Source organism: Pseudomyrmex gracilis, unplaced genomic scaffold (genome assembly GCF_002006095.1).
Source record: "Pseudomyrmex gracilis isolate BER0280 unplaced genomic scaffold, ASM200609v1 scaffold_202, whole genome shotgun sequence".
Classification (NCBI taxonomy): domain Eukaryota; kingdom Metazoa; phylum Arthropoda; class Insecta; order Hymenoptera; family Formicidae; genus Pseudomyrmex; species Pseudomyrmex gracilis.
In genome coordinates, this window is record NW_018020786.1 from 143,618 (window position 1) to 169,523 (window position 25,906).

Here is a 25,906-nt window from a genome sequence, read left to right on the forward strand (position 1 = left end):
GCGAAAACACAGATAAAAGAAGATCGGCGTCGATTTCTCTGTATCCGCGCGCCGAAGGTGCGTCGTTGTCGACTTTTGAGACTGATAAACGCGGCAAATTTGATTCTGCGACAATGGAAATGAATATCACTCTCAACAAGAACAGGAATTCCTCTCAATCAGGAATTTAAACGACGAACACATGTTGTGTACAAAAAAAAAAAAAATCTATTACCGCTAAATCGTGTCTCGTCATTGTCAGTCCGAAAGACGCATTAACGCGCGAAAGACTCGAAAACGCCTCCTTTGCGCCGTTCGCTTCTTCTTTGTCTGACTCTTCGTTCCGAGATCTCTCTCGGCGAGACGACGATATTTAATAACAACGCCGACCGATTTATCATGCGCGATAATGAGAAAGAGAATTCGCTTATGCTGCACGTCATCTCTCGCGACTCGTTTCTTAATGGATCTTGCCTACATTCATCGTGACCGATCTACTGTACAAACTCTATCCCACCGGGGGCCGGGATATTTAAATTGTATTATCCCTGTCTCTCGCGCGCGCCAACGAATGTATTTGCCTGCCAAAAGCAACATAAGCGAAGATAACGTTTTCGCGAGTGATATTTCACCGAAAGTGGATCGCGCCCCGCGCTTCCTCCATGCAAAATATTCTCGCGCGAACTTAATAGCGAGAGATTAAAAAAAACAAATCACACATATACACGGCATATTATTCAAATGCGCGAGACGCGCTCTCCCAATGTACATCTCTCCATATGTCTTTACTTTTTAATTTTCCAGTTCCTTCTCCTTCTCCTCCATTCGCATTTACACATTTTGCATATTCGGATCCTTATAGGACGCGCGCTCGCAAAGCAACACGATTGCAAAAGTTGAGGAGCGAGCGAGAGGGTGTGCGCGATAAATGAGGCCGGAACAGAGCGAGATAAAGGTGCGGGGCATCGGGAGGAGAGAAGAGCTCGGGGGTCTCGTCGACGCGACAAGGACTAATGCCTCTTAATGTGGTTCTGGGAGAGCTGAGAGATAATGAAATTGTGGAGAGCGCTCTCAAGTGTCTTAAGAAAGCCCCTGCCACTGACCTTTCTCGTAGTTGATTTGCCTCTCCTGCTGTCTCGCGTTGTCGGCCGCGACCTTGAGCAGGCCCTGGATATTCCTCAGCAGGGTCTCCGTACTCGAGACCGAGGGGTCCTGAGCGCTTTGAGACACCGCGACTGCTGCCGAGGCTATCTGCGAGTAATTCAGGGCCTGGGGAGGACTTTCCGAGCCCGGCGCTGGTAGCGGCAGGTTCTCCGGCACATCCGACAGATCTGAAAGCAAAATTTTAACCATCGTTTTTTTAATTTTCCTCGCTGTCTTTTTCGGAGAGTTTTCCAGATGTGGCGTGATAAAAGACGCGGCGGGTGAGAAACGCGGCTTGCCGCGAGAAACGCACACACTTCGCCAGGACGATAAATAAACTTGCCTTTCTCTCTATTCTCTCTAACGCGCGCGCAGAGCTCATTTTGCGTGAGATTTTTTCCCGGTAGAGAAAGAGAGAGAAGCAACCACGCGTCGTTGTCGAGAGCAAAACGTCAATGATAAATTCGCCGTACGATCGTCGGCGAACAACGTCCCGTCGTACAAGAGGCACGGGTAGACTCATATCGCGTGCGTGTCTCGAAGTCGTAATCCTGCGACGACTACTTGTTACCCTTCGCCACTTTATGATTTAACGTCAACGCGGGCGAATTAAATTCAACGAATTGAGCGCGGTAACATATTCGGACGATTAGCCGGGCGTCTCGACCGAACAGCTATTTAGCATTTTGTTTAAAATACTCGAGAGAAACACACGCACACAACGAAATATTATCATTAATCCTTAATAAGTTCAGTGAGAATAGAAGTGCAGTAATTTCTACCGGTATAATTCGATTATATTAATTGTATTATTCAAAATTGAAAAATTTTTCTGGTTATAAAAAAGAAGTAAAATTTGTTTTAAAACGTAACTACACACAGAAAGTTTTGACACAATTGTTTTTCCAAACGTCGCGCGCGTGTAAACTGAATCATCATGAGATATTGACGCTCTCCAACGATCACCGTTTAAAAACAAAAAAGATAATATCCAGATTTTCCGTCGCGCGTCAAGAAGAAGAGACACGCGCAAGCGCGTCGTTCTTCCACGATCGGCGTGAAGAATCCGGGAGGATCGGCGAAATAAAGGGATGCCTTATGGTTATTGCCGAAGAGCTCGATGAGAGTGGCGGCCGAGACAAGATGTCTGCGTGGGTTCCGAGGGGTTTAAGTGATCGGTCGTGCCGGTATCGGCCCACACCGATGGGCTTTAGCAGCTCGGTTGCTTTATGGCTAACGATACGTGGTTTATTGTATCGTCTTTTAATTATCTGCGCGCACCTACAACGACGCCACTCGGCACTCGGTTACTTATTGCCATTGGCCGATTTAATGCTCAAGCGCGTCTTCGGTGCCTCCTCCCCCTCCGACCGGCATCTTTTTGATAGGAAAAACCGTTCCGCGCGGACGCCTATCTCCATCTCCCTCTCCTCTCGTTCTCTTTGCGCGCTCGCGAGACCCTTTCTTCTCTCCCGAAGAGGCGGCGTGTCTATATATTCAGCGACGACCCATTACAATTATCAGAAGAAGGGAAGCGAAGTCCTCGCGGAATCTTCCCGCCGCACGGGAAGGGGATGCGTTCCTCGCCCTTCTCGACAACAACGCGCAATATGAAATCTCCGAAACGAGAGGCAAAAAACAAAAAAATGACACCACACGTGTCCAGAAAATTACCCGATGCGCGCAGCTGCGACGGAAAGACGCGCGCGCGCTATCTTCGAGGTTTCTCCCGATGAAGCGGAATGAACGTGGTAATCGAAAAGAAAAAATGATCGGAAAGGGAATCGAAGGGGGACGATACGACGACGAATCGCGGCGAATCCGATTCCGAGAACGAGAGCGAGATAGTGGCGCGTCTCATTAAATCAGAACTGCATTCCACGAACGTGTACACTCCCACGGGTGTTCGATGGGGTTCTACTTCGATCACCGCGAGCACCGTGGGTAGGATGTTATCCACGTTGCGTACGACACACGCTGCGAGACACGGATTTGATCTTCCCCCCCTCCCCTCCCCAACCCCTCCGCCTCTTTCGTCTTACATGGCCCGCACCGGAATTTATACGTCTAACTCGCGTCTTTCGTGGAATTTGAAGGCCCCACTAATTCGGGGGTAGACGCGGGATCCCCTAATTTCGCAAACACGCGGCGCGGTCGCCGTTTTCCAGTCGGGGCCGCAAGCCCCTCTGGCGGTCGGACGTAGACCGGATAATTTTATCATTTCTGTGGATTCTGCGATCCGCACATCGTCGCCCGTCGAGAACGCGGGCGAATGTCACGCGGTATCAGAATCAGAACTCGGTTTCTCGCAATAAGAAAGAAAGATTTTAACGAATCGGTCCGATTGTATGTGAATGAATCGTGGAAATAAAATTAATAATCTCGAGACAACGCGCGAGATGATCGAGCGTTGTGTTTCGGTTTTTTTTTATTTTCTATGTAGAAAATACATCGAACGGAACAGAATCGATCGGAAGACGTCGCGATCCTACGCGAGCGCTCTCTTTCTCTCCAGGCTTCATTAATTAGGCCGACCAATTAACGTGCCGGCGCGACAATGGTCGAGTCTCGATTAAAAATCAAAACGATTATGACGCGCTCGAGTGACTCCGGCCACAGCGCTGGAACAAGGCGAGAGGAAGGATAGCGATACAAAAGTCGGACGGGAGATTCTATCTCTCGATTCATCTTTCATTAGAAAAATGAAACTAAATACCGAAGATGCGAGTCTAATGATTGCTTCGCCTCGGCAGTGACGCTTCTCGCGAGGATACCGCGAGGGGTTTTACGAGAAGATATTTTTGTTTTTTTTTTAGGAAAGAGAACAAAGTCGCTTTCGGTGTCGCTTCACGAAGACACGCAATGCGATCGAAATAAATCGACGGTCGATATTTATCACGAGATAATAATTGCGTTTTATACAAGCGCTTTTTACGATATTTATTTATTTCACGTCGCCAATCCGAGGCGATTAAGAACTCTCGGGATTTGGCAACCGCTGCGGTGTGTTTCTCGGAGCACGATGGAAGACGAATCCTGAGGATCCCCTCGCGTTCTCTCGGTGAGAGATGATGGATGAGGGGGCCTGACCCGCCAGTCGTCTAGAAGAACTCGTCTTTAAACTCGGCGTGTCCGGCAAAATCGATATAATTATTTCACAAATCCTCTTCTCTCTTTCTCCCTCCTGAGTCGCAATCGTCCTTTCAACTTTCGTCGAATGTTAAATGCGAGAGAGAACACGTTGCACCGCCCGGATTTTAATTGATTGCGAGGCGAACGATCTCTTTCGAGCGGACCGCTTTATCTCAGAGGGAAAGATATAAATAACGCGCAGAGAGTTTCGTTCCTCGCGCGCACGACCAATTCTCGCGCTTCTCCCTCCCCTCTACCCCTTGTGTTACACTTGCGCGCGCGCGCGTTTACGAACTTTCGAAAACATTCGAAAATCAGAACTTTACGTACCTTCGTCCTTCTCATTGTCGTCGTCGAGATCCTCGGACAGATTATCGTCCTCCTCCTCGTCGTCTTGAGAACGATGCGACGCGCCCGCTTCGCTACCGGACTGCTCGCCCACGCTTCCGCTTCCCGCTGTTTTCGAGAGATTCAAAACCGGGCTGTGACCGTTCGACGAGCCTGAAAACACACGGAAATATCGCGAAAAAGTGTTAAAAAAAGAAAACAAAACAATCCAATGCAATTAAAACATATGCAATTACACATGCAATCAAAACGTCAAGACTTCTCAGAAATGCGATCTAATTGCTACGGGAAATGTTTTGAGTAGTTTTTAATTTTTAAAACAAAAAAAAAAAAAAATAAGCGTGAAGTGTGAAAAATCTTGGCGACTGAGAGCTGCTTTGTTTGTTGTGAGTGATTATTTGAATATTTAAAGAAATCAATAATAAATAATTAAATGTTTTTTTTTTTTTTCGTTAAAATCCGTCAAATTGACAGATGTGGTCACGTGCACATTCTCCAGTGTTCGTATTACACAGTGTACACGCGATCTGTGTCTTCGCGATTGCTCTGCACAAGATTCTCTCTCTCTCTCTCTCTCTCTCTCTCTCTCTCTCTCTCTCTCTCTCTCTCTCTCTCTCTCTTTGTCAGATTAACATCCATGTATCTACACTCGACACGGATAACGCACGGGAAATACGGCGTCAATCTTTTCCCCGAGAAGAACGCGCGTACGGTTATACGAAGAACGCGCGTCGTCCATCGACCGGACTTGACAAGTTGATGGATTTTATTTGCCGCCGCGCATCGCCCCGTTTAGACCGAGAACACGCAGACCTATCCACTTTCCGAATCTCTCCCGCACTCTCCACGCTCGACTACATCTTTCTCTTTCCGCATCCCTTTTTCCTTGCTCCGCCTAAACCCCGGCGTATTTGATATCCTAGTATTTTAATCCTGACGTAGATAGATACTGTTTGGGCAACGGTCGTCGCCGGTGACGCATTGCTCCGGGGGCTGCTCGTGATCTAACCGAGAGAAAGAGAGAAAGAGATAGAGAGAGAGAGAGAGACAGAAAGAGAGAGGACACACGCACCGGAACCCAGCGACTCTGCCATTCGCACGTACTCGCCCGAAGCTGTACCTCGTCGAAAGGGTTTCCTACTCGGTATCTAACAAATCGCGTCTTTCGCGCTGACTTCGATCTCATCGTGTATGTGTGACTGCCGCTAAAGAAGCCGCTGAGAATTTCTTACGTAACGCGTGCGATTCGCGCGCGTGCATTCAAACATGCAAATACGATCAATCTTGGAGCGAGCGATATTTGACGGGTCGTCGAAAATCGTCTTCGGCGGTGGCGGACACACATCACGGAAGATAAAGTGTTCCATTTCAGACGAGGATTATAACTATGGAAGGAATCAAAAGGAGAGGAGAGACCGCGTCCGGAGACGTAACCCGATATCGAACTCAATCTCCGGAATTCTAAACGCTCGGGACGCCCGGCATTTATCCGCTCCGCGGACACACACACGAATCGAAGAAAAGATAGAAATACAGAAAAGAACGATCGAACACCGATGACCGCCGAGGTCGAAAATCTTTATGCGTCACTTGGCTTCTTCACGTTCGTATCTCGATCGAACCACTTTCTCGAAGAAACTAACTAACGATCGAATGTCTCTTGTTACCCGACAACTCGTTAAACGACAGGTGACGATTAAAGTGTAAAAAAACGATATCGAAAAGTTTCCGTATGCTTTATATAAATATTCGAAATATTTATCTAAAATATGGCAACATAATTGCAATGTCACATGACATAAATAATGTTCGATTTAGCGATACAATGATTTTCTTGTGGAGCGAAGGAATTGCTTTTCGATTAAATAAAGTGTGTATGTGTGTGTGTGTGTTGCATGCTCTCGGTCGCCATTAAAATCTTACCATTATGCGAACTGAGGTCCCTGGGTTTGTGGTCCAAAGCCAGCGCTCTCTCGGCGTCGCCCCTCTCCTCGCGAAGCCTGCAACAGAGAAGGAGAGAGAAAAGAAAGGTTTCCGTATTAATCCGGGGGGATTTAAATCGACCGAGTGCGGAGGTGGACTCCGCCGCGCGCTTGGCTATATATACGGTTAGGGTATTAATTAAATAATTATTCTAGTCGGTGGGCAAGGGATTCGCGTAGGAAGATAAGTGCCGGTCTCACACCGCGCGACGGTTTCTCTCTCTCTCTCTTTCCCTCTTTCTTGTCGTATCACTGTACACCGTGTATTATCGTCCTTTAATCGCTTCGCCCTTTTGCGAATGTCTCGCACTCTGATCCGAAACCCACCGCAAAGCCCGCCTATGACGATGACGATGATGGTGATGAAGAATCGCGCGTGTCACGCTAATGTAGAAATAAATAAAATTTATCCAAAGATATTCAATTTGTTAAAAAAAAAGAAAACAATCTGAACAAAAGACGAATTCGCGGCTGATTTTCGTGCGAGAGTTTGATATTTTTACTTTGATTTTCTCACGAGCGTCTCAATTTATTTACGAAGTCGTCGCTCGTTAATGCAACGTCAAGATTTTGCGCTACCGTTTCGGGAAACTTTTAATCTTGGCTTTGTATTGTTTGACGCTCGGGTTCTCTGGCGCGAGGATTTGTCGCGCGCAGCTTACTCGTAATCGTCGGGATTTTTGTCGCGAAGTTCAGCATCCAAGAAGCCGAGAATCGCGAAATTATATATCTACTGTAAAAAGTTTGCGGTGAACGACACAAATGAGACAAAAGTTTTGTATAAAAAAGTTGTATTTTACAATGTTGTTTCCTTGCACACGCCGAAAGTGCTTTTTTTCTCGCGGATTTTTCACATTCATCGCGATCTACGGTCGAAATTTGATCGTGACGCCGCCGCCGTGACGCGAATAGAATTAATGAATATAATATCCGCTTGTTCCCGTGTAAAATAATATCATCTCGTGGCAGGGAGAAAATAATTCTCGGCGACGACAAAAGTTTCGCAGCACTTTGACTAAAGGACACAGGATTCCTTAATCGTGCGTAAAGAGTTGCGAGCGAGAGCGACCCTCGGCTGCGGAAAAAGAGGGGACGCGGCTTTTATCGCGAGGTTTATAGCGGAGGTCATCCACGTAGTCGCGGATTTATTTTGCAAGGAGCGAGGAGAGAGGAGAAAGAGAGAAAGAGGAACAAGAGAATAAGAGAGAAAGAGAAATGGACGCGTCCCTCGAGTGATTAGGCTCTTTTACCGCACCATATCCACTTCTCTTCTTCCCTTGTAACTTCTTCCTTTTTTCCTTTCCTCGTGCTCGCCAAATTATTCTCCCGGGTATACTTTTTCCGGCTTCCACGAGTTGCGGTTCGGGGTGGGGAGGGGGGGAGGAGGAGGTCTCTTTCGCACCTCGAATCGAACCGCGGACCATTAAGTAAGAAGTTAATATCATTAAACATAATATTGGGCGCATCTGGGAGCCGCAGAGCACTTACCGACCCCTCCGTCCATCCCCGAGACCTCCTACCCATCGCCGCAAAACCCTCCTGTCTCAACCCCACGCTTCGTTTCTGCACCGCGAACTCGGTGTGTCCCCCCTTTGCCCTCCGTTCGTCTCTCTTCTGCAACCGCTTTGCTCTTTTTCACCCCCACCCCCTGCCACCCGCCTCCTTCCTACCCTTAATTTTTTAATGAGAAAATGCTTTCAAAGAGCCGGAGAGAAATACTGTGTCTACGAGCGATAAGTTACGGCGGTGTTAAGGGAAACGGAAAGCATGCCCTGTGTGTGCGCTTTGCAGAATGTAAAAAACTTCTCGACGGAGAAAAACTTCGAGGAAGAGGATATTTCGCGACTCTTGCGCGCGATCAAACTTCGCGTCGAAATCTATTTTCGCGAGACAGAAATTTTTAATCTGTATTTTTCTTCTGTTTTGTCTCCTCCTCGATGAGAGTGATTTATTTAGACACACACCGCGCAGAGCCCCTGCAAGAACCGAAGATATTAAATTTGTAATTAGTTGAATATTATACGTTCGACGACGCGAGAGCGAGCTCTTTCTCCTTTCCCCATGTGTAATACACATCTATGCCACGCGTATTTGTGCAGGCATTTTCGCGCGCGCGTGTGTGTCTACGTCCGCCCGACGCGTATTCGCAAATGCGTTAATACGGGATTCATTATGCGCGCGTAATACGGCTCCTATGCTCATGAATCTCGACGATACGCGAATAATTAGTGATCGCGGCGCTTTAGTCGGGGCTCAGTCGTGCGCGCGCGCGCGTGCGTGCGAGAGAGAGAAACAATTTCCTCAACGTCTCGTCGAGGAATAACGAAGCGCCGCCACATCCACCAATCGAAATTACAACCTCGTTAGCCGCGAGAAGAAGCGACGGAACGTTTATATTAAATTCGTCTGTTGTTTCGTCGCGATAATTAATTTGTTGATAAATAATTGCCGGCGCTCATCGCGCACACATACGAGATTTTGCACGCTAGCCGTTCCCATATATCCTTTCCTTCGTCTCTGATGCGCGCTCGCTTTACGCGCTGCGAAACTAATAAGCCGAAAACGCGCCCTTCTGTATCTTTGGCTTTAATTTTGAGTCGGTAATGATGGACTCCGCGGGGATTCTCCGTTCCCCGACCTTCAGGAACGACCGCCTCGAAACAGCGGGAGTTCATTAAGAGGCGGCAAGGTTTCGAAGGCCGAGAGAGGAGCGAGAAACCACGATTCCAGATCTCGTCGCGATGTCGGATTCTCGCGAAATTAACGCGCGAGAAATCCGCGCGTCTCGACAGAGCGAATTTTTTCCGACGATCGGCATTTCAGAATAAGAGAGAGAGAGAGAGAGAGACGTATGTTTTTTTTTTCGGTCGCTTTGACGTTTTCGATCAAAAACGAAACGCGCGCGCGACGAACAATGGTGAGGGGAGGAGGGGGGAGGGATTTCCACGTCCACCAAACGCATCGTGCGCATAACGCATCCGATAATGACGATAGCAATTGTAATTTCGGCACGACAAAGGGCCTCTGTAAAATGGCGAAGGTATGTCCCCGCGCTCTTCGATCGCGGCGCGTCCGTCCAACAGCTTTTTTAATAAACGATGCACGTGCCATCGGCGTTCCAGCATTCACATACGCCAATGAATTTTTATCGCGACGCGTCCTCGCATGTCGCGGCGTGTGTAAACATTTTTTTTTTTTTTTTTTTTTTTTTTTTTTACCTAAATCGCGAATCCCCAATTATTCGCGTGTTTATCCCGTTATCGAGTAAACGTAAAGCCCCGAACGTCGTAACACCGATCGACACACTGTTACATTCATAACCATCAGACGACGGGGATGAAAATACTTCACAGGATCGCCGCTAATTGAAAATGAAAATTTTCATCACCGTCACACACCCCGCTGTCTACTTTGCATGCGATAAATTTTCGATAAGGGACAGGAGAGGAGGGGGAGATGATTCACAGTTTCCGAATTGTACTACGGTTTGCGACCGCGTCAAAAAGATGCGATATTAACGTAAATAACAACACATGATATTTCGAGTATGTAATTGGACGTTAAATTCCGCAGAAGGGTGTGAGAAACACGTGCATTATACGAGGATCGTCTCTTCGCAGAGATTTCGACCGAGTCGAAATAATAAACGAGCCGCGGGAACGGTCGTAACGTGATCCGGACTTCTGCGAAGGAAACGTCCTCCCTCACAAGAGAAGTCCCCCTGATATTCGAGGCGAAAGGAGTTTCGCGACTCTCTCCTAACGAGTGTCCTCGTTGTAGACGCAACGCGATCTAAAAGGATATATATCCCTTTCGTTGTAATTGCGAGAGGCGGAATTATATTGTCGATGTTCCTTGCAATGCGCGTAACTTAATCGAGAAACTTGATTAAATTGCACGCCTATTTCAACCTCTTCTCGAGAAATACAATACTTCGCATTGGCCTGATGATACGCGTCAAACTTCGAGTGAAACGAAGGGCGCGATCTAATTCAAACAAACGTAACGGTCTGGCGGGAAAAATGGAAGACTTAATTCGGAAACGCGGCGGGATCATAAATTACTCCGGGAGATTCCACGCTGACGTGGTACAAGCGTCGAAACTCCGGTTTCTTCGCACCCGAAGGGCGAATCGCGAAACGCGATGGATTCGAATTACAAACGACCGGCGTCCGTCGTCGACACAAAAAGGGCGTCTCCTATCCTCCGCGTTCTCTCTCTCTCTCTCTTTATCAGATTCTTACAGATATTATCCGGCCATATCGCGCGGGAGACGGACAACATTTATCAAACGCGACGCGCAACCCGTGGAAAGCCCGAATTCAATCAGCAGATGCCTGACATTCCACGAACGTCAATAAGACAAGCGAAATAAGACGTCTTGACCCTCTCTCTGACATTAATTTCCGATTTTTTTCTTATACGATTTTACGTCAAAAATCATATACGTTTTCGATTTCCTACACATAATGTAAGTTTTTTTTTTTACGTTGTCGAATTCAAATGCTTTTCGTTTGCGGAGATTGAACGTCATTATTTATTCAACGTGAAAACTTTCGCGCGCCGCGAATTCTTTGACTCGTTCCCGAGCGAGTTTTTTCGCAAATATATATATATATATATATATATATATATGTATGGATTTGATCCTAAACGATAGTACAGATACATACATACGTGCAACGTGTATACCGCCCCCAACCATATTGACTAAACATTGAATGCATCTCTAATAAACACTTTCCGCGCTTTGGAATTTGTCTATCGGAAAATAATCGCCGGTATTCGGCAACAAGAGAGCACAGCGCCATCGCAAAATCCATAAACATCATATCGGCATTTTCGAGCCGGATGTAGTACCAAGTAACTGACACGCTGTGCACTACGTTACACACACACACTCTCTCTCTCTCTCTCTCAAGTATGTATAAAAACGTATGTACAACATCGTATAAATTCCTGTCCGTGTTAAATTTAAACAGATGGCGCGAAACGCGTCTTCACAATCACGTTCGCACACACGCGCGCTCGAGTATACACACTCCGCACATTTTTTTTTTTTTAAATTTGCTCTTCAGACTTCTTCAGGACCCTCGTCGTTTTGACTGATAGATCCGAGAGAGAGAGAGAGCGGTGGTCACGTCGCGCAATCGTACACAGACTACCGTAGCTAACTTGATATCAATCCGTGCGCGGCGCGTATTCACCCTCGCGCCCTCTTCCCCGAGTAACGAGTCGTGATAAATGACACAAAACCCCCGCCGACACGATTGAGATTAATTCACCGGTGTGCGTCTTGCGATTGACTTTGACGCCCGCACAAATTCGAGATGATCTCTCCGCACGGTGAAAATCGCACCGTCGAATTTTTTTTTTTTTTTTTCACTCTCGGCGATTCTGTCATTTTCGTTCTCTCGATTTTCTCCCCAGGACCGATCGCAACAACACGACGACTCGCCAGTGTATATACATCTTGAAAGATAGCAGTCTCTCGTTGAGATTTGTTCCGGGAGTCGGAATTGTAAGAAGAAATCGATACGAGAGAGAGAGAGAGAGAGAGAGAGAGAGCGCGCGGCGGCTCGGCGCGGCGTCTCTAAGCGAGAAAGGAAGACGAGCGGAAGATCGGTGGCCCCTCCTTTCGTTACGACGAACCGGGCTAATTATGTATCCCCTGCGGGAACCCCGCGGACAGGAAATGAGACTCCCCCGAGTTCCGTATACATCTACGTGGAAAGATACGTTCACACATCTTCACGCGTGTCCGGATATATATGTATATACATATATACGTATATACATATTCCCGTCCGCGTGCGCGCGCGACTCCTTGCCCGACTTCCAAGTGGAAACGCAGTTGGATTAAGCCCGACCCCCGAAGGGGGATCAGATACGACGGGCGCGGCGGCGATAACCTCCGACTTTATCCTCGCGCGGGACAGCGGTTTAATTAGACGACGCCCGAGATTCGCCTAGAAATGTTGATTGAGCTAAATTGTTTCCTCGGGGGCATGCACACCGTGTCTTCGTTGTCACCCGGCTACGTTTTCCCTACCCCTCGACCGAGGGGGAGTTACCTACCTACCTACCTCTATGGTATAACCGACCTACGCGTTCCGGGGGTGCTAAGGAGACAATGCTGATTAAGCGACGAGATAACCGGCTGTTTAGTCAAACGACTCCCGGATTGTTTCGCCTTGAATTCTGTGCGCCAGTCTTGTTAATTTACTCGGTACGAGATGGTCCTGCCGGGAGAACTTTGACGCGAACGGTAATCTTCTCGAAGAATGCCGAGCACGCGTTTGCGCGCCCGCGCAAACGTTTTCATTTCGCATTAAACACAGAAAGTAACGAAAATCCGCGTAATATAATAATTAGATTATACAGTACCGACGATACACGCGTGATGAGATTTGCGTGATTTTAGCGCAGAGGAATTTAACAGCGCGAAATGTCCGCGTTCATTTCTTATATATGTATATGTAATATCGTCTTGTGTTAATATTTAATGTACTGTACAAACGAACTGGACAGAGAGATAGCGCAGACCGTATTAGGTTTCCGTAATAAAGTGTAATGCGTAAGACAAGCCCCGGAGTAGAGAAGCTCGTTAACAGATAGCACTTTGAGTGCACCGGCACTATGCGTCATACATCAGAAATGACGTTCGGGGGAAGGAGGGGATATATGCGAAGTAGGGGCGCCTAGAAAGGGTCTGAATTATGAAACGTGTACCCGCCCGATTCTCGAGGAATGTACTTCACCCGCGCTATCGCCGCCATCGTGTGTGTACACACGACTGTGCACACACACTATACCGGGGACTTTTAAGCAACAACACGACCAATTTGTATTGTATTTTAACAAACACGATTTTTTATACTCGTCGCTTTTACGATTTCCTCGTAAAACACTGACCGGCGCAACGCAAATAAAAGAACGCCGAAGAAACTGCGATCGTTACTCACACACACACACCTTTTCTTTCCTCGCCCCGGATATATTGTTTAATTAAGAGCCCGGTGTCGTATCGAAATCTCCGCGAAAGTGCACCGCTGCGAATTTCGTAACTTTCGTCGAAAGAAAAAAAACCGAGCGTAACGTCGTCGTGACCGCTGTCTTCCCTTCTCGCGTAATTTCGTGAATATAAGGGCGGCTTTCATCCGCCCTATACGCGGATGATTCCGACTCCCTCTTCGTGTTCCATCATCACCCGCGCGAAATCCTCGAGAGCATTTTTCAATTCTCCGCGAAACTTTACGATACGCATCTTCCCTACGCGGGGAGAAACATTTGTACATAAATCTGAAAATTATGACCTACGCACGCACCCCCTGCGCGCGCGCGCGCGCGCTGTTTTCGTGGCATCCTGTGCCTCCGCCACCCCATCGGGAAAGCAACATCGCAGAGGGCATATGCCTGCCAACGCGTAACGGAGAGATAACCACGGGCCAACCCCTCTGAACGCAGTGTGTGTGCGTGTGTACATGAGACTGCAGACGTGCGCGGCGTCGCGACGCATTCTCGTCCCGTCGACGTGTGTTGCCTCCCCCTTCCCTCCCGACAAAGACCGATATAAATTAGAATCAGTGAAAAATAAAAATCACTTTCCAGCAACGCGCGCGTCGCGCGAGCATCTTGTATCATTTTCGTATATACTCGTGGGGCTATCGATGGTCGTTACGAGATCTCTCTCTCTCTGTCTCTCTCTTTCTCTCTCTCTTCTATATGCGATGGCGCGAGCAGATACACACGTAGAGATCGGCGAGAGAAAAAGAAAGATAGAGCATGATGAGGCTTATCGCGGTTTCGGATGAAGTCAATCTGCGGGGGTTTCACGCCGCGCTGAATCGCCGGGGCGGGTTTTACCCCAATTTCGGTCCCTCGTGGACTTTTTACGTGCCCCGACCCCGCCGTTCTTTGCCCGTTTTTACGTCGCAGAGTAACGGGAAAAATCCACACGCTTCGTGATACAGACAAAACTTCACATTTTTTTTTTTTATCCTTTAAGAAGACAACTTTCTGAAAAAACGCGCGCTGCTCGGTTTTATATTCCGGTTGTAATATTTTTTTTTTTTCAATATACCCGAGAAAAATTGTACTCTTATGAAATTAATAACATTGACATCGTCGAAGAGACGGAACATAATAATTTTTGGAAAAAAATTGCGATGACTTTTGACGTGCGTTTTTTTTTTTTTATCTACTATCGATTAGAGACGCGCGCGAAATATTTCGGAGGAATCACATGCGCGCACATAAATAATTCCATTCCGATTTACCCCTTTTCGCAACGTCGCCCTAAGGCCGAGCAAAATCGGGGGCGAGATGCAGACGCATGGAGAAGGGAGGACTACTGTCGTAGCGTGACGCGTGGTTCTGTTCGGGGGTTCGGTGGCGATAAGTCTTCGCTGTTCGATCGCTCTCCTCGGCTTTCCTGAACGCTTCGATACTCAGCCGGCAGGCAAAACGCAAATAAACTCACGCACACCAACCCCCTAGCAGCCTCCGATGCCGCTAGTCACCCCCTTCGCGTACCTCGTCCTTCCAACCGCGTATCCGACAAAGCATATTCAAGAAAAATACACCGAGAGAGAAAGAGAGAGAGAAAAAATGGAAAGTCATCGCGCGCAAGGGATGATCGCGGCGACACGGGGAGAAACAGACTCTTCGTTCTCTTCGTGATACGAGTGCATATGGATCGGAAAAGTGCTCTCACTTGCGTCGAAGAGCACTTCTCCGGATATTGGGGTCAACATATTTTTCTCAAATCAATTTTCAATATCATCCTATAGTTTAGTCTTCTGACAAATGTTTCGACGAAATTCATGAAGACTACGCCTCGGTTTCAATTTTTTTTTTTTTATCGAACGTCGCGCAGATGTTTGTTTAAAGTTTAATAAATATTTTGTTTATGTATGTACGTGTATAAAGAAGAAAATCTTGACGAATAACGCGATAAAATGTTGCTCGTCATCTCTTTCCATCTCTCTTTCTTAGTAGCTGCATTCACACACACACACACACACATACGTGCACAACGGCGACGTACGTACATATACAGATGACGCGTGTGCGAAAATATACGCGCGAAAGGGCGCTTATCGGGTTTGCGCAAGAATAGGATTCGACGACGCTTCCGAAAGCCATAACCGAAACGGTAACCGCCACCCTCTGACTGATCGAACTTATTCTTTTCCTTCGAGACGACCCCTCCGCCCCCCGCGCGTTCGAGTTCCAGCGATAATATTTGAGCTGAAAGAGGGGACGGGGAAGTCCCCGAGATGGCGGCTGCGTCATTTTTCTGGAAAATTGAATAGACAAAATCGAATATTTGCCTAGTCAGCCGACGATTCTCTCCCTATGTCGAATCGGAATCGTTTCGGTACCCGTGAAGGAGAGACGGAGAAAGAGATGGAGAAATCCGCCGCGAGAAAAACAATCGAAAACTCTTTGGCTTGGCGACTTGAAAAAAAAAAAAAAAAAAAAGCAGCTCTCCTCGGCATTTACACACGACCTCAGGTTAGGTTGGGTCTTAGCGCATGTCTATTGGTGCGCGACAGAAATAAAAGACACGTCGCTTAATCACCGTTTATTAGTACCAAACAAGATGACACTCTCTCCCCTTTGCCTCGCACCTTCGCGCGCTTTCTCATCAACCTACGCTTAATTTCTAACCCTTCCGCGCCATCCGAGCGAGAACGAAGGGAAAGTGTAGGAGTGCCTGGGAGTATATTAAGCGACACTCGGAATTACAAATAACAAATTGCAATTTGATTCCCCGTGCGCCATGCTCGTACGAGAGCGGGGCGTTTCCGCAGGGCCGAGGGCGCAATTTATCATCAGTCCGCCGACAATTTGGTGACGGCCTTGCGACCTTCGTTTTCAGTCGCGGAAGGAGAAGCGTAATATACATAGGCGCTCTTTTCGGTGTTTATAAAACTTTCAGACGTGAATCCCAGTTATTCTTCGAACAACACTCTATTGAAAGTTTTTACGTACAAACACATCGTAACGAGTGTCAATCGTTGAGAAAATTATTGCACACAATTTGTTTCATGAATTCTATTATCATCACAAGAAAATCGAGAGATACTGATGTTGAACAATTTCAGTTTAAATTTGCAATTAAACAAAATAAACACGACGTGATCCAAGTTCAACCTGCTTCGGGTCGTTACGCCAAAAAATTGTGGCGAATCGGTTCTTTCGCGCTTGGAATCGTCGTGTACCGAGTGATCCCAAATAAACAGAAGCAGGGCTAAGCCAGCGAAGGGACCTCGAAGGACGAGCAGCACACGATAGGTGGATAGGAACGCGAGGGTAAGAGAGGAGACGGACTGAAGCGGTTTATATGGTTATATGGCTAAAGGCGCATCCCCCGAGCCGTATCGATCGTTGACTTTAAAATTCAAAGAGACCGACAATAGCTTCCCTTTCCGACGGGCCTCTGTACTACAATATCATATTCCGTTCCTTTCGTTTCATTGTCTGGTAAAGCCTGCGCTAATAATAAAAGATTGCTACCCTGGAACCTACGCTCAGACAGAGAGAAAGAGAGAGAAAGAGAGCGAGAGAAAGTGGGAGAGGGGGCGGGTTGGCTTGGAAAAGTCTTCCTAACTTCGGTGCTACATCATCCAGATAGCCGACCCATAATGCTTCGGTGAAAACTTAGTCGAATTCTGCGCGAATTTAATATTCCGCGCACGACCGCCCCTCCGTGTGCCGTCTTTGTTACGTCGCTGTCATTTCGCCATTTCGGGTTTAATTGCGATTTACATTGCTGTGTGTGATTTAACACACGAGTTTTATACACTGCTTCACGCGCGCTCTCGAACACATTATCGGAAGAGAAGATTCCGGTCTTCTCTCGACGAGAATTTATCGCCCAAAACGCGGAACACATACTTTTCGGCAACGTTCAAATCTGGCGCGTGACTGGCGCAAAATCCGAGAAAATAACTCCGGATAACGGGTTAAGAAGACAATCCGACGAGATGAAACTTAAATAAGGGGAAACGGTAGACATTCTTCTGGCAAGAAGCAACAATAAAGACCGTTCAAATTACATAGGTAACGAGGACAGAAAGCGAGATATTTGTACGGGAAGAAAGGGAGACGCGATATAGCCGGAGGGGACGTAACAATGGACGATCATATTAAATCATAAATGTAAACGAAGATAGGACTATGGAGTGAGGAAAAGAGAAAGAGAGAGAGGGACGAAGCCACCGCGGTCCCGGAATAATGAAACTCGTCGACTGTTCGATCAGTCAGAAACACGACCGCGTTTCTGTAACTACACGCCACCTCGCCTACCCATTTGTCGGTACAATTTTGTCAGCGTTGTGCCAAATAAAATTCTCTTCACGCAAGAACATATCGAAGCAAATATTTATTATGAAGAAAAACCAAAGACATTTTCTCGTTAATTAATTACGGAAACATTGATGTGACTCGTCGGGAATTTCTCTGTCGCTTCTCTTGGGGCGGTGAAATAAAATAAAACGTACGATGACCTCGAGTGCAACATCAAAACCGAGAGAGTAAATCGGGATCCACCTATTGTAATTACATGCGCGAATCGCGCAAGACATGTGCGCGCGATACCTGAATCGAGATCAAACCTTTCGGGGGTCTGCGAAATGAAATATTTAGCGATCCATAGGGTCGAAACAAACACGTGCGATTTGGCCGGGACTCCCTTTGTCGGCGCGTTATAGACATCGAAACGGATAGGAATGCGGCGTAACCCCTTTTCACCGCGTGTCGTACATGCGCGGATTATTATAAACGTCGAACGCAGCACTCGGACTCTTTTTATCTTGCGACCGAATCCTCTCCCTTACATACGCACACACATAGGCACAAATATTTCACATCTCTCTCTCTCTCGAGTAATCCGCACAAGAAAAACAAATTGTAATTGAAATTTCTGCCGTGTAATGTTTGTTTACACTTGTCGATACTTAATTAATAATTACTTTCATAAATCGTATTTATTGTCAATGAAAGAGCAACCGACACTTGTACGAAACAATTCAAAGGAAGAATTAAAAAAAAGAGAGAGAGAGAGAGAAAACGCTAGAGAAAGACGTCGAAGAAGAAGAAAGTAGGAGAAAAAAAAAGATGACGAGTCATTCGCTAGAATGGATTAAGTCGTGTGAATATTGACGCGCGGTGTTGGTTAGATCGATCGGTTGTGTGTTTCGCGGAAAGGCGGGCGGACGGACGGACGCTGAATGGACCGGATTGAAATGTCGGGTGGCGTGAATGGCGGCTTAAAAGAAATACATTAGCGCAATGTGAAGGGTTACTTGAAAATAAACTGGAATAAGCGAGTGCTGTGCGCGCGGTTACACTCAAACGCCACCGAGCGGGTGGTGGTTGTGGCGCGTTTGCTCGCGCGCGTTCGCTCGCCCTTTCGGGCGCGGGGTACTCGATCATTCTTTCAATGCAGAAACGACACGCCACCGAGGGTGAGGTCGACTTTATGGACAGCACGAGATTTTCCACGAGGCTCGGCTTTATCCGCCAATGGAGAACGATCTCCATTGCAGAACTAATGTGCTTTTCTCTTTTCTTTTTTTTTTCTCTCTCTCTCTCTCTCTTCCGCGGGAGCGAAAAAGCATATTATACCGGTTTTTTTTTTTTTTTTTTTTTTTACATCGCGAATCATTTTCATGCAAATTACACGTAATAACAACGCGTTACCGCGCGTAAAAACATCTCTTTCAATACGTTTCAATTATACCGCCGTAATGCGCGAACTGTTGTTTCTCGCACAAAAGACGCGCAATTTTTGGAATTTGACGTGTCGGGCGAAAGTGTTTTCAATTATTATGATACGCGCGTCACGACACACACTAACGAGCAGCAATACAACTTGGGGTCGTTCATATTCAACCGGGTCGAGACACAACGAACAACGTGTACAAATATCAAATGGACATTGAAGAGTTGCGCGGGTATCGAGCGCGAAATGACCAAGCAGGTGCATTATTTTGAGCGAATGGTTTACGACAATTTTATTGTCGGCCCCTGGTGTTCAGCGGTCGTATTTAACGTTTTTATTCCCGACGCGACTCCTCTATCTTTCTCGCCTTTCCCCCTTGACGCGCGCGTATGAGAGAAAGGGTTAGGATTTTATTTTTCAACTATATATATATATGTATATACTATATATATATGTATATATATATATATATACGTGCGTATAAGGGCTTGCGTAGGAACCCTTCGAATCGTTTCATAAAAGTCGTCTGGCACATTTATTCTCCTAGATTATTGCCTCGTCCGCAAGTCGACGCGCGGAATATATTATTTTATTTATTATTTTACCTTTAAGAAAGAATAAATGTGTGTGTGCGCGTGTGTGCCTATCTCTCTCTTTTTCTCTCGTTTCTCGTTTGGTATCGGATTAAGGCGGGCGGACATAAAGTACGAGAACGCCTCGTTTTGCGTCACCTTGGGACTCGCTCGCGCCAATTCCCGAAGCACCGATGAGAGACGATCTTTACGGTGCCGACTTTGGTGCCCCTTTCCGGGAATCGTTCGTAGTTTAATTAAGCCAACATCCACATATCGTAAAATGCGAGTTACCGCAACTACAAAGTTTCGATCGTTTATACGCGCGTCGTCGCTTTTGAAGAGACACATTGTACGCGCTGTTATTTTTTTTAAATACAATTTAAGAGTACGGCGTAGTTGTGCGAGGCAAAGAAATATTTTTGAAGATTATATATATTACTTGTGAATCGCCGCGGTAACCGAGCGGGATGTGACACTCGACGTTTGCGGGTATTCCCCCGCTTATACTTCTTATGACGCTCACGTCGTTGTGTCGCGCGCGTTATCGCATTAAGTCGAGCGAGCTTCATTCAAATTCTTATTCCGCGAAGGGTAACGAGAGTCGCGCGCACCCTCCGCGCGCGCGGAGGCGGCGGAAAGACGATTCTTCGCAAAATTAAGGGAGCCCCCGTAAACGCGCAACACGAAATCGTTGTGTAGTGTCTTCCGCAAGGGTGAAACAGGGAGATGTAGGCAACGAAAGAGAGGGAGAATGATAAGACAGAGAGAACGGAGAGGAACAGCAAACGCAGCTGCGACATCGCGAAATTACGAGGTGGGACTCGCCGTGTCGCTCCTTAGAGGAAGCGTTGACAAATGACGGAGGCAACTTTTATTATTTTAGATGTCGGCCCATCAGACGCGGGCGGTTACGGCCTCACGAGCCGCGGCGGCGTCGACTGGATGTGTTTTACATACATTTTGTAGCAGCGGCAACAGCAGCCGCCCCCGAGGCGCTCTCGCGCCCCCGTTGACAAATGGCTTGGGGGTTTTATTAGACGAACTTTTTAAGGTACTCCCCCGGGCGCGGACGTGTGGTTACACTAAATAAAGATAAGCTCCGCGCAAACGCGTTTTTCTTCATTCTTCTTCTTCTTTTTCTTGTTCTTTGTATTCCGAGCGATTTTATATAATTTTCTGCTTCCCGTTGTCGAGACGCAATCGGTTTGACAAATTTTGTCGCGAGCACAAATTTTTTTTTTCACTCGCCGACACGTTTGCTTTCGTCCGTGTGTTTCGGTTTCATCTCCGCGATATAAGAGTAATTTTATCTCACTCTTTTTTTGTACGAAAAATAGATATGTTGCTTTCTCTCTCTCTCTCTCTCTCTTGCCGCAAACTCCACAATCTCTCGAAATCTCGCGCATTACGCGCGCGTTGCAGTCTACAAGAATAATCCTCCGATTTCTCGCGGGAGGAGGCGAGTCGAATACACGTTTTGCTCGGGAACATATTTACGTTGGCGATGACAAATGGTTTTTAGCGCTCTTGCGCGGGTGAGTGGAGACGCGAGACACAGCTACGAGAGAGAGAGAGAGAGAGAGAAAGAGAGAGAAAGAGAAACTGATAGAAACGGAGAGACAGGGAAGCAGCGAGAGCAGAAGAGAGAACTGGAAGTGCCTCGCAGATGCGTCGTGACTGATGATCCCTACTTCCAGATGTACTATATACCCTCGGTACTTTTATCGGCGCTTGTTTGTTCAGCGAGCTCCGAAATACCAGTGGCAACGGCGTGCCGTCGCAGTGGATCACGCGTGTGGTGTTACGCGTTGCCGGGGAGGAAAAAAAAGAAAAGAGGAGGACGTGGAGGAAGATACGATGGAAGAGGGAAGCGATTACCAGCGACGAGAGGAGAAGGAGGAGAGAGAGAGAGAGAGAGAGAGAGAAAAAATAATGGTTGCATCAACACAGCGCGCAGAGCCGGGCGTATATATATTTATGTGTCGCCTCGCGATGTTGAGCTTTCGTCGTGCCCGATGATGGACGTCTATCACGTGAGACAACGTCCGAGGCATTTGCTTCATCATCATCATCAACGTCCCGTCTCCTCCTCCTCCTCCTTCTTTCTCTTCCTCGTCTCTCGCATTCGCTGCTGTCTCGTTCGTTGTTGCTGAACCAATTTCTCTCTCTCTCTCTCTGAAACGCGAACGCCGACGAAAAGATCGCTTAAATCTCGCGAAATAGGAAACGCCTACGTACCGTTTCGTTCCGACGATCCCAACGAGGAATTCGCCTCGAAATAATCGCCGGAGAAAGTAAACAAGTCGCGAATTCTTGCGTAGAATCCGCAAGTGCGATCTTCGAGAAAATACGAGAATCGAGGTGAAGAAAGATCGTTGTCTTCCGAACGCGGTACCGCTTAGCCGATCTAATCGCGGCGGCGATTTGATACTGGTGTTTGCTTTGGCCGCGCGTTTCTCTTTAGCCCGAAGCGAGCATCTCGTGAGCGGGAAAAGAGTATATATGGCACGCGGAATTATCAATTAGCGCGACGAGCGGCCACTCCGCGTAACCGTAGCTATGTAAATTGAAGAGGTTACACGATTTTACATATTTCAATAGACGCGTACGTACACGTGTGTGTATGTACGTGTGCGCGAGCGCGCGGCACCAAGAGCGGCGCGAGGAGAAGCGGAGAAAGAGGAAGAGAAGAACGATGGAGGAGAGAGGTGGCGATGGAGGGCTCGGTGGCCACTCGAAAAGTGCGGGTGAAGCGTTTTGTCGAGTGTTTTATGGAAAGCTTTAGAATTGTAGATTTTCTCTCTCCCGGTAGCATCCGGCTGGATTTATGACGGCCGACGCGCAAACGTACGAGCGTGTGTCCCTGCTACTTGTGCTCCCAGCTCACACGGTGTCTCGAAAATATAAAAGGATATTATTTAAATTTGCGAAAAGTTGTCGCTTTTTGCGCGCGCACGGTGGCGACAAGAGGTGCTCACTATAAAAGTGATCGCGATCTCTCTCTCTCTCTCTCTCTTTCTTTCTCTCTTTCACTCTGTGTTTTATGAAGAAAGTATTCGGAAGTTACTTTTGTGACGGTCCTCTTCCGCATAATCGACGTCAGAAACATTTTAGAAGCATTGATCAACGTGTGGCGCAAGAATGTAAGAGCGAAAGAGAGAAAGAAAGTGAGAGAAAGAGAGACGGCCACATGTACCAAGTTGCTATCGGATTTCAATTGGAAAACGATTATTCTTGTCAAGAGTGACCGTAGCTGCCACTTCGGCTCGTTTGTCACCGCGAGAACTCCGTTTCTCTTTTAGTCGCGCTGTCACGCGCAGAAAGTGTCGAAGAGAACACATCCCTTTTCCTTCTTCGTCTTTCTACTCTTTTTCTTGTCTCTCAAACTCTTTGAGTTTTTTTTTAAATCCGACGATTTTCAGTATTTAATAATAATATTAATTATAATAATAATAATAATAATATCAAAACAAGAAAGAAGAAATAACCGAAATTTAAATACCTATGAATAAAAATAATATTTCAAACTGCAAAATTTCTTTCTCTCCGCGTTAATGTTTTTCTCTACCGAATAACCCGAAAGATATCAGGAAAGAGCGCGAATGCACGTACACATTTGCGCGGCGTCGCGCTGATCAAAGCGCGCGCAAGTCCGGCCCCGAAGTAAGGGAGAATGCAGACGACGAAGGCAGAAGAATCTGATTTCGGGGGCGCAATCGTCGAGAATGCAAAGCACACACGGAGCTATTTGATCTGTATGCATATCGTAACAGGTCCCGCGCTCTCGCTGTTCTGGAGCACATGCAAGCGACGCATATGCATGGTGCACCGCCATTTGCGAGAGAGCGAGGAAGCGGGAGAGGAAAAAGAGAGACGGTTGGTGTGATGGCGGGTGTGTGTGGGGAGGTCTGACCCCCGCGGGGCCAAGCGCGTATTTACGGAAGGGTCGCTGATAACACGCCGACGATTGTGTCCACACGCGCCTCCGCCTTCGTGTGTGCGCGCGCTTTACCCCTTACGCGCGCACACGCGCGGAAACGCGCGCGCGGGACGGACACTGCAAATATTAGTTCATTACCAAAAGTGCCAGTGAAACCGAGGCTGCGAATGGGTAGCACCGCGGAACCGCAGGAACGTTCGTCCGCGGTTTATTTAACGGCGCCCTTCCGGGCCGCTTTTCAATTAACCACCTGCCACCGCACGTACCAACGCCGCTCCCGCCCGGCTGATCGCGCCCCCTCCAGATATCCGCGTACTTGAACGCGCTTCTTAATTCCTTATTTATGCGAAATGTTGCTTCGTCGACGATTTATCTCGGAAATATCGATTCCTTTCCCGTTGCGAATAACAAGTCTCGGGAGCAAAGTAGAAACCGACAAGCAGACCGAAATCTACGGTGTATGCGTGTGTATACGTACGTGTGATGACTAGATCAATAGCAAAGAAGTATTGGTACACGCTCGGCGGAAGTGCAGCGAGGAATCGCATGTCGCGGGAGTATAAATAACACTACATCAGCGCGCGTGTAACCCTTCACTCGGCCGTGTCCGGAGAGAGTCTCGCGCTACGTAATATACTGACGTGTATATGCGGCGCCGAAGGGAAACCATTTAATAACAATATATCTTGACCGGTCGCGCGCGATATCACGCGAAAAATTCGCTTTAGCGGCAGAGAAAGAGAGAGACGCGCGATTCTCAAAATCCTCCGATTTCGAACTCGCGGTGTTTGTTCCGCCCGAGTTTTTGGAAAACGCGTGCGATATTATCGGTGATTAAATCTCATTTGTGTCGTGAAAATACGCTTGCAAAGTGTATTGAAAAAAAAAAAAATAAAAAAAAAAATTGGGTTTTAAATATCGCGATAATACACACACACACGCACACACACGGACGGTTATATATCAGGCATCGCCGGAGGTCCAATTTACGCTGCGCGCGTCCGACGGCGAAAATTTACACGACGCGACGATCGGCAAGCTCGTTAGTTCACCCTGCTACCGATGGCCCGCGCGACATGAATAGCACGCGGCGCGTTTCCCGCGCGCGTTGAGAAAATATAAACCGACGAAAGACGGGCGAGACTTTAACGAGACGAGAGCAAAGAGTGGAAAAAAAATATTAAGGAGGAATAAGGAGGATGACAATTTCATGGTACATTAGTGTCCGGTGGGAGTATCCGGGGGAGAGGCGGGGGAGAGGGAAGGGGACATGTTTGCGGACGACGTGACTAATTATGTTTTTCATTAATCATCATTTCGTCGGGGGCGCTTCCGACGAGGTCGACAACGCGACGAGAACGCGTTCAAGTCGCCAACGTCTCTCCTAAAGTTTACTCGGTTTGGCTCGTTACCGGCCGATGACGTACGTTCTAATAATGCACGTTGGCACAACATGACATCCTCCCCTCTCTCTTTCTCTCTCCCTCGCGACCGGATGATTCCCTTCGCCGTTGTTGTTCGTCTCTCTGTAATACCCGTCGTCGCATCGGTCCTCCGACCGATATGCAACGCGGAGCTTGAACGACAAAGCCGAAAACATTCTTCGCACATATGCCAACGAATTTATAAAACGTATAAATCCTCGAGATCGACGATATATTTTCCACGAAAATTTTTAATGTGTCGTTGTTTCGCGAAAAAGATGATCGACATGTATTTTTGTCGCTCCCATTAAAATTCCTTTGCTCTTTAAGCGAGGTGCGTAACATCGGCCAAGTATTTGCATGCAAAAGTGACTCGGTTGTCGCGGCCGTTCTCTCGTAGCGTTAGGGAGATTAATTATCATTTCGGACAAACGACGTCACGGCGCTTGCCGCGCGACATCCGGTCGATAAACAGTTTAGTCTGGTTAATAAAATAAATGTCGCTCAGCCTCCGGGGAGCTTTCTGCTCCTCCCCCCTTTCCGCCCTCTTCTCTCCCGGTTCTTTTCTTCTTCGAGAAAACACGGTTTGTATAATCGTTCGAGAAGTTTTTCGAAAGATTCAGAATTTTGCGTCGTTTCTCTCAAAATTC

At 47.3% G+C, this 25,906-nt stretch overlaps 1 protein-coding gene across 4 annotated transcripts in view; it reads right to left on the minus strand.

Moving 5' to 3' along the window:
* LOC109858392 (dachshund homolog 2-like) overlaps nucleotides 1–25,906 on the minus strand; it is a 179,661-nt gene that overhangs the window by 57,468 nt on the left and 96,287 nt on the right. For all 4 annotated transcript variants that reach the window (XM_020435577.1, XM_020435576.1, XM_020435578.1 and 1 more), the window contains exons 5-7: nucleotides 6,526–6,602; nucleotides 4,585–4,755; nucleotides 1,083–1,310 (exon numbers count right to left, since the gene is read on the minus strand). In XM_020435577.1, coding sequence (XP_020291166.1) covers nucleotides 1,083–1,310; nucleotides 4,585–4,755; nucleotides 6,526–6,602 — 476 coding nt within the window. The remainder of the gene's footprint in view (nucleotides 1–1,082; nucleotides 1,311–4,584; nucleotides 4,756–6,525; nucleotides 6,603–25,906) is intronic.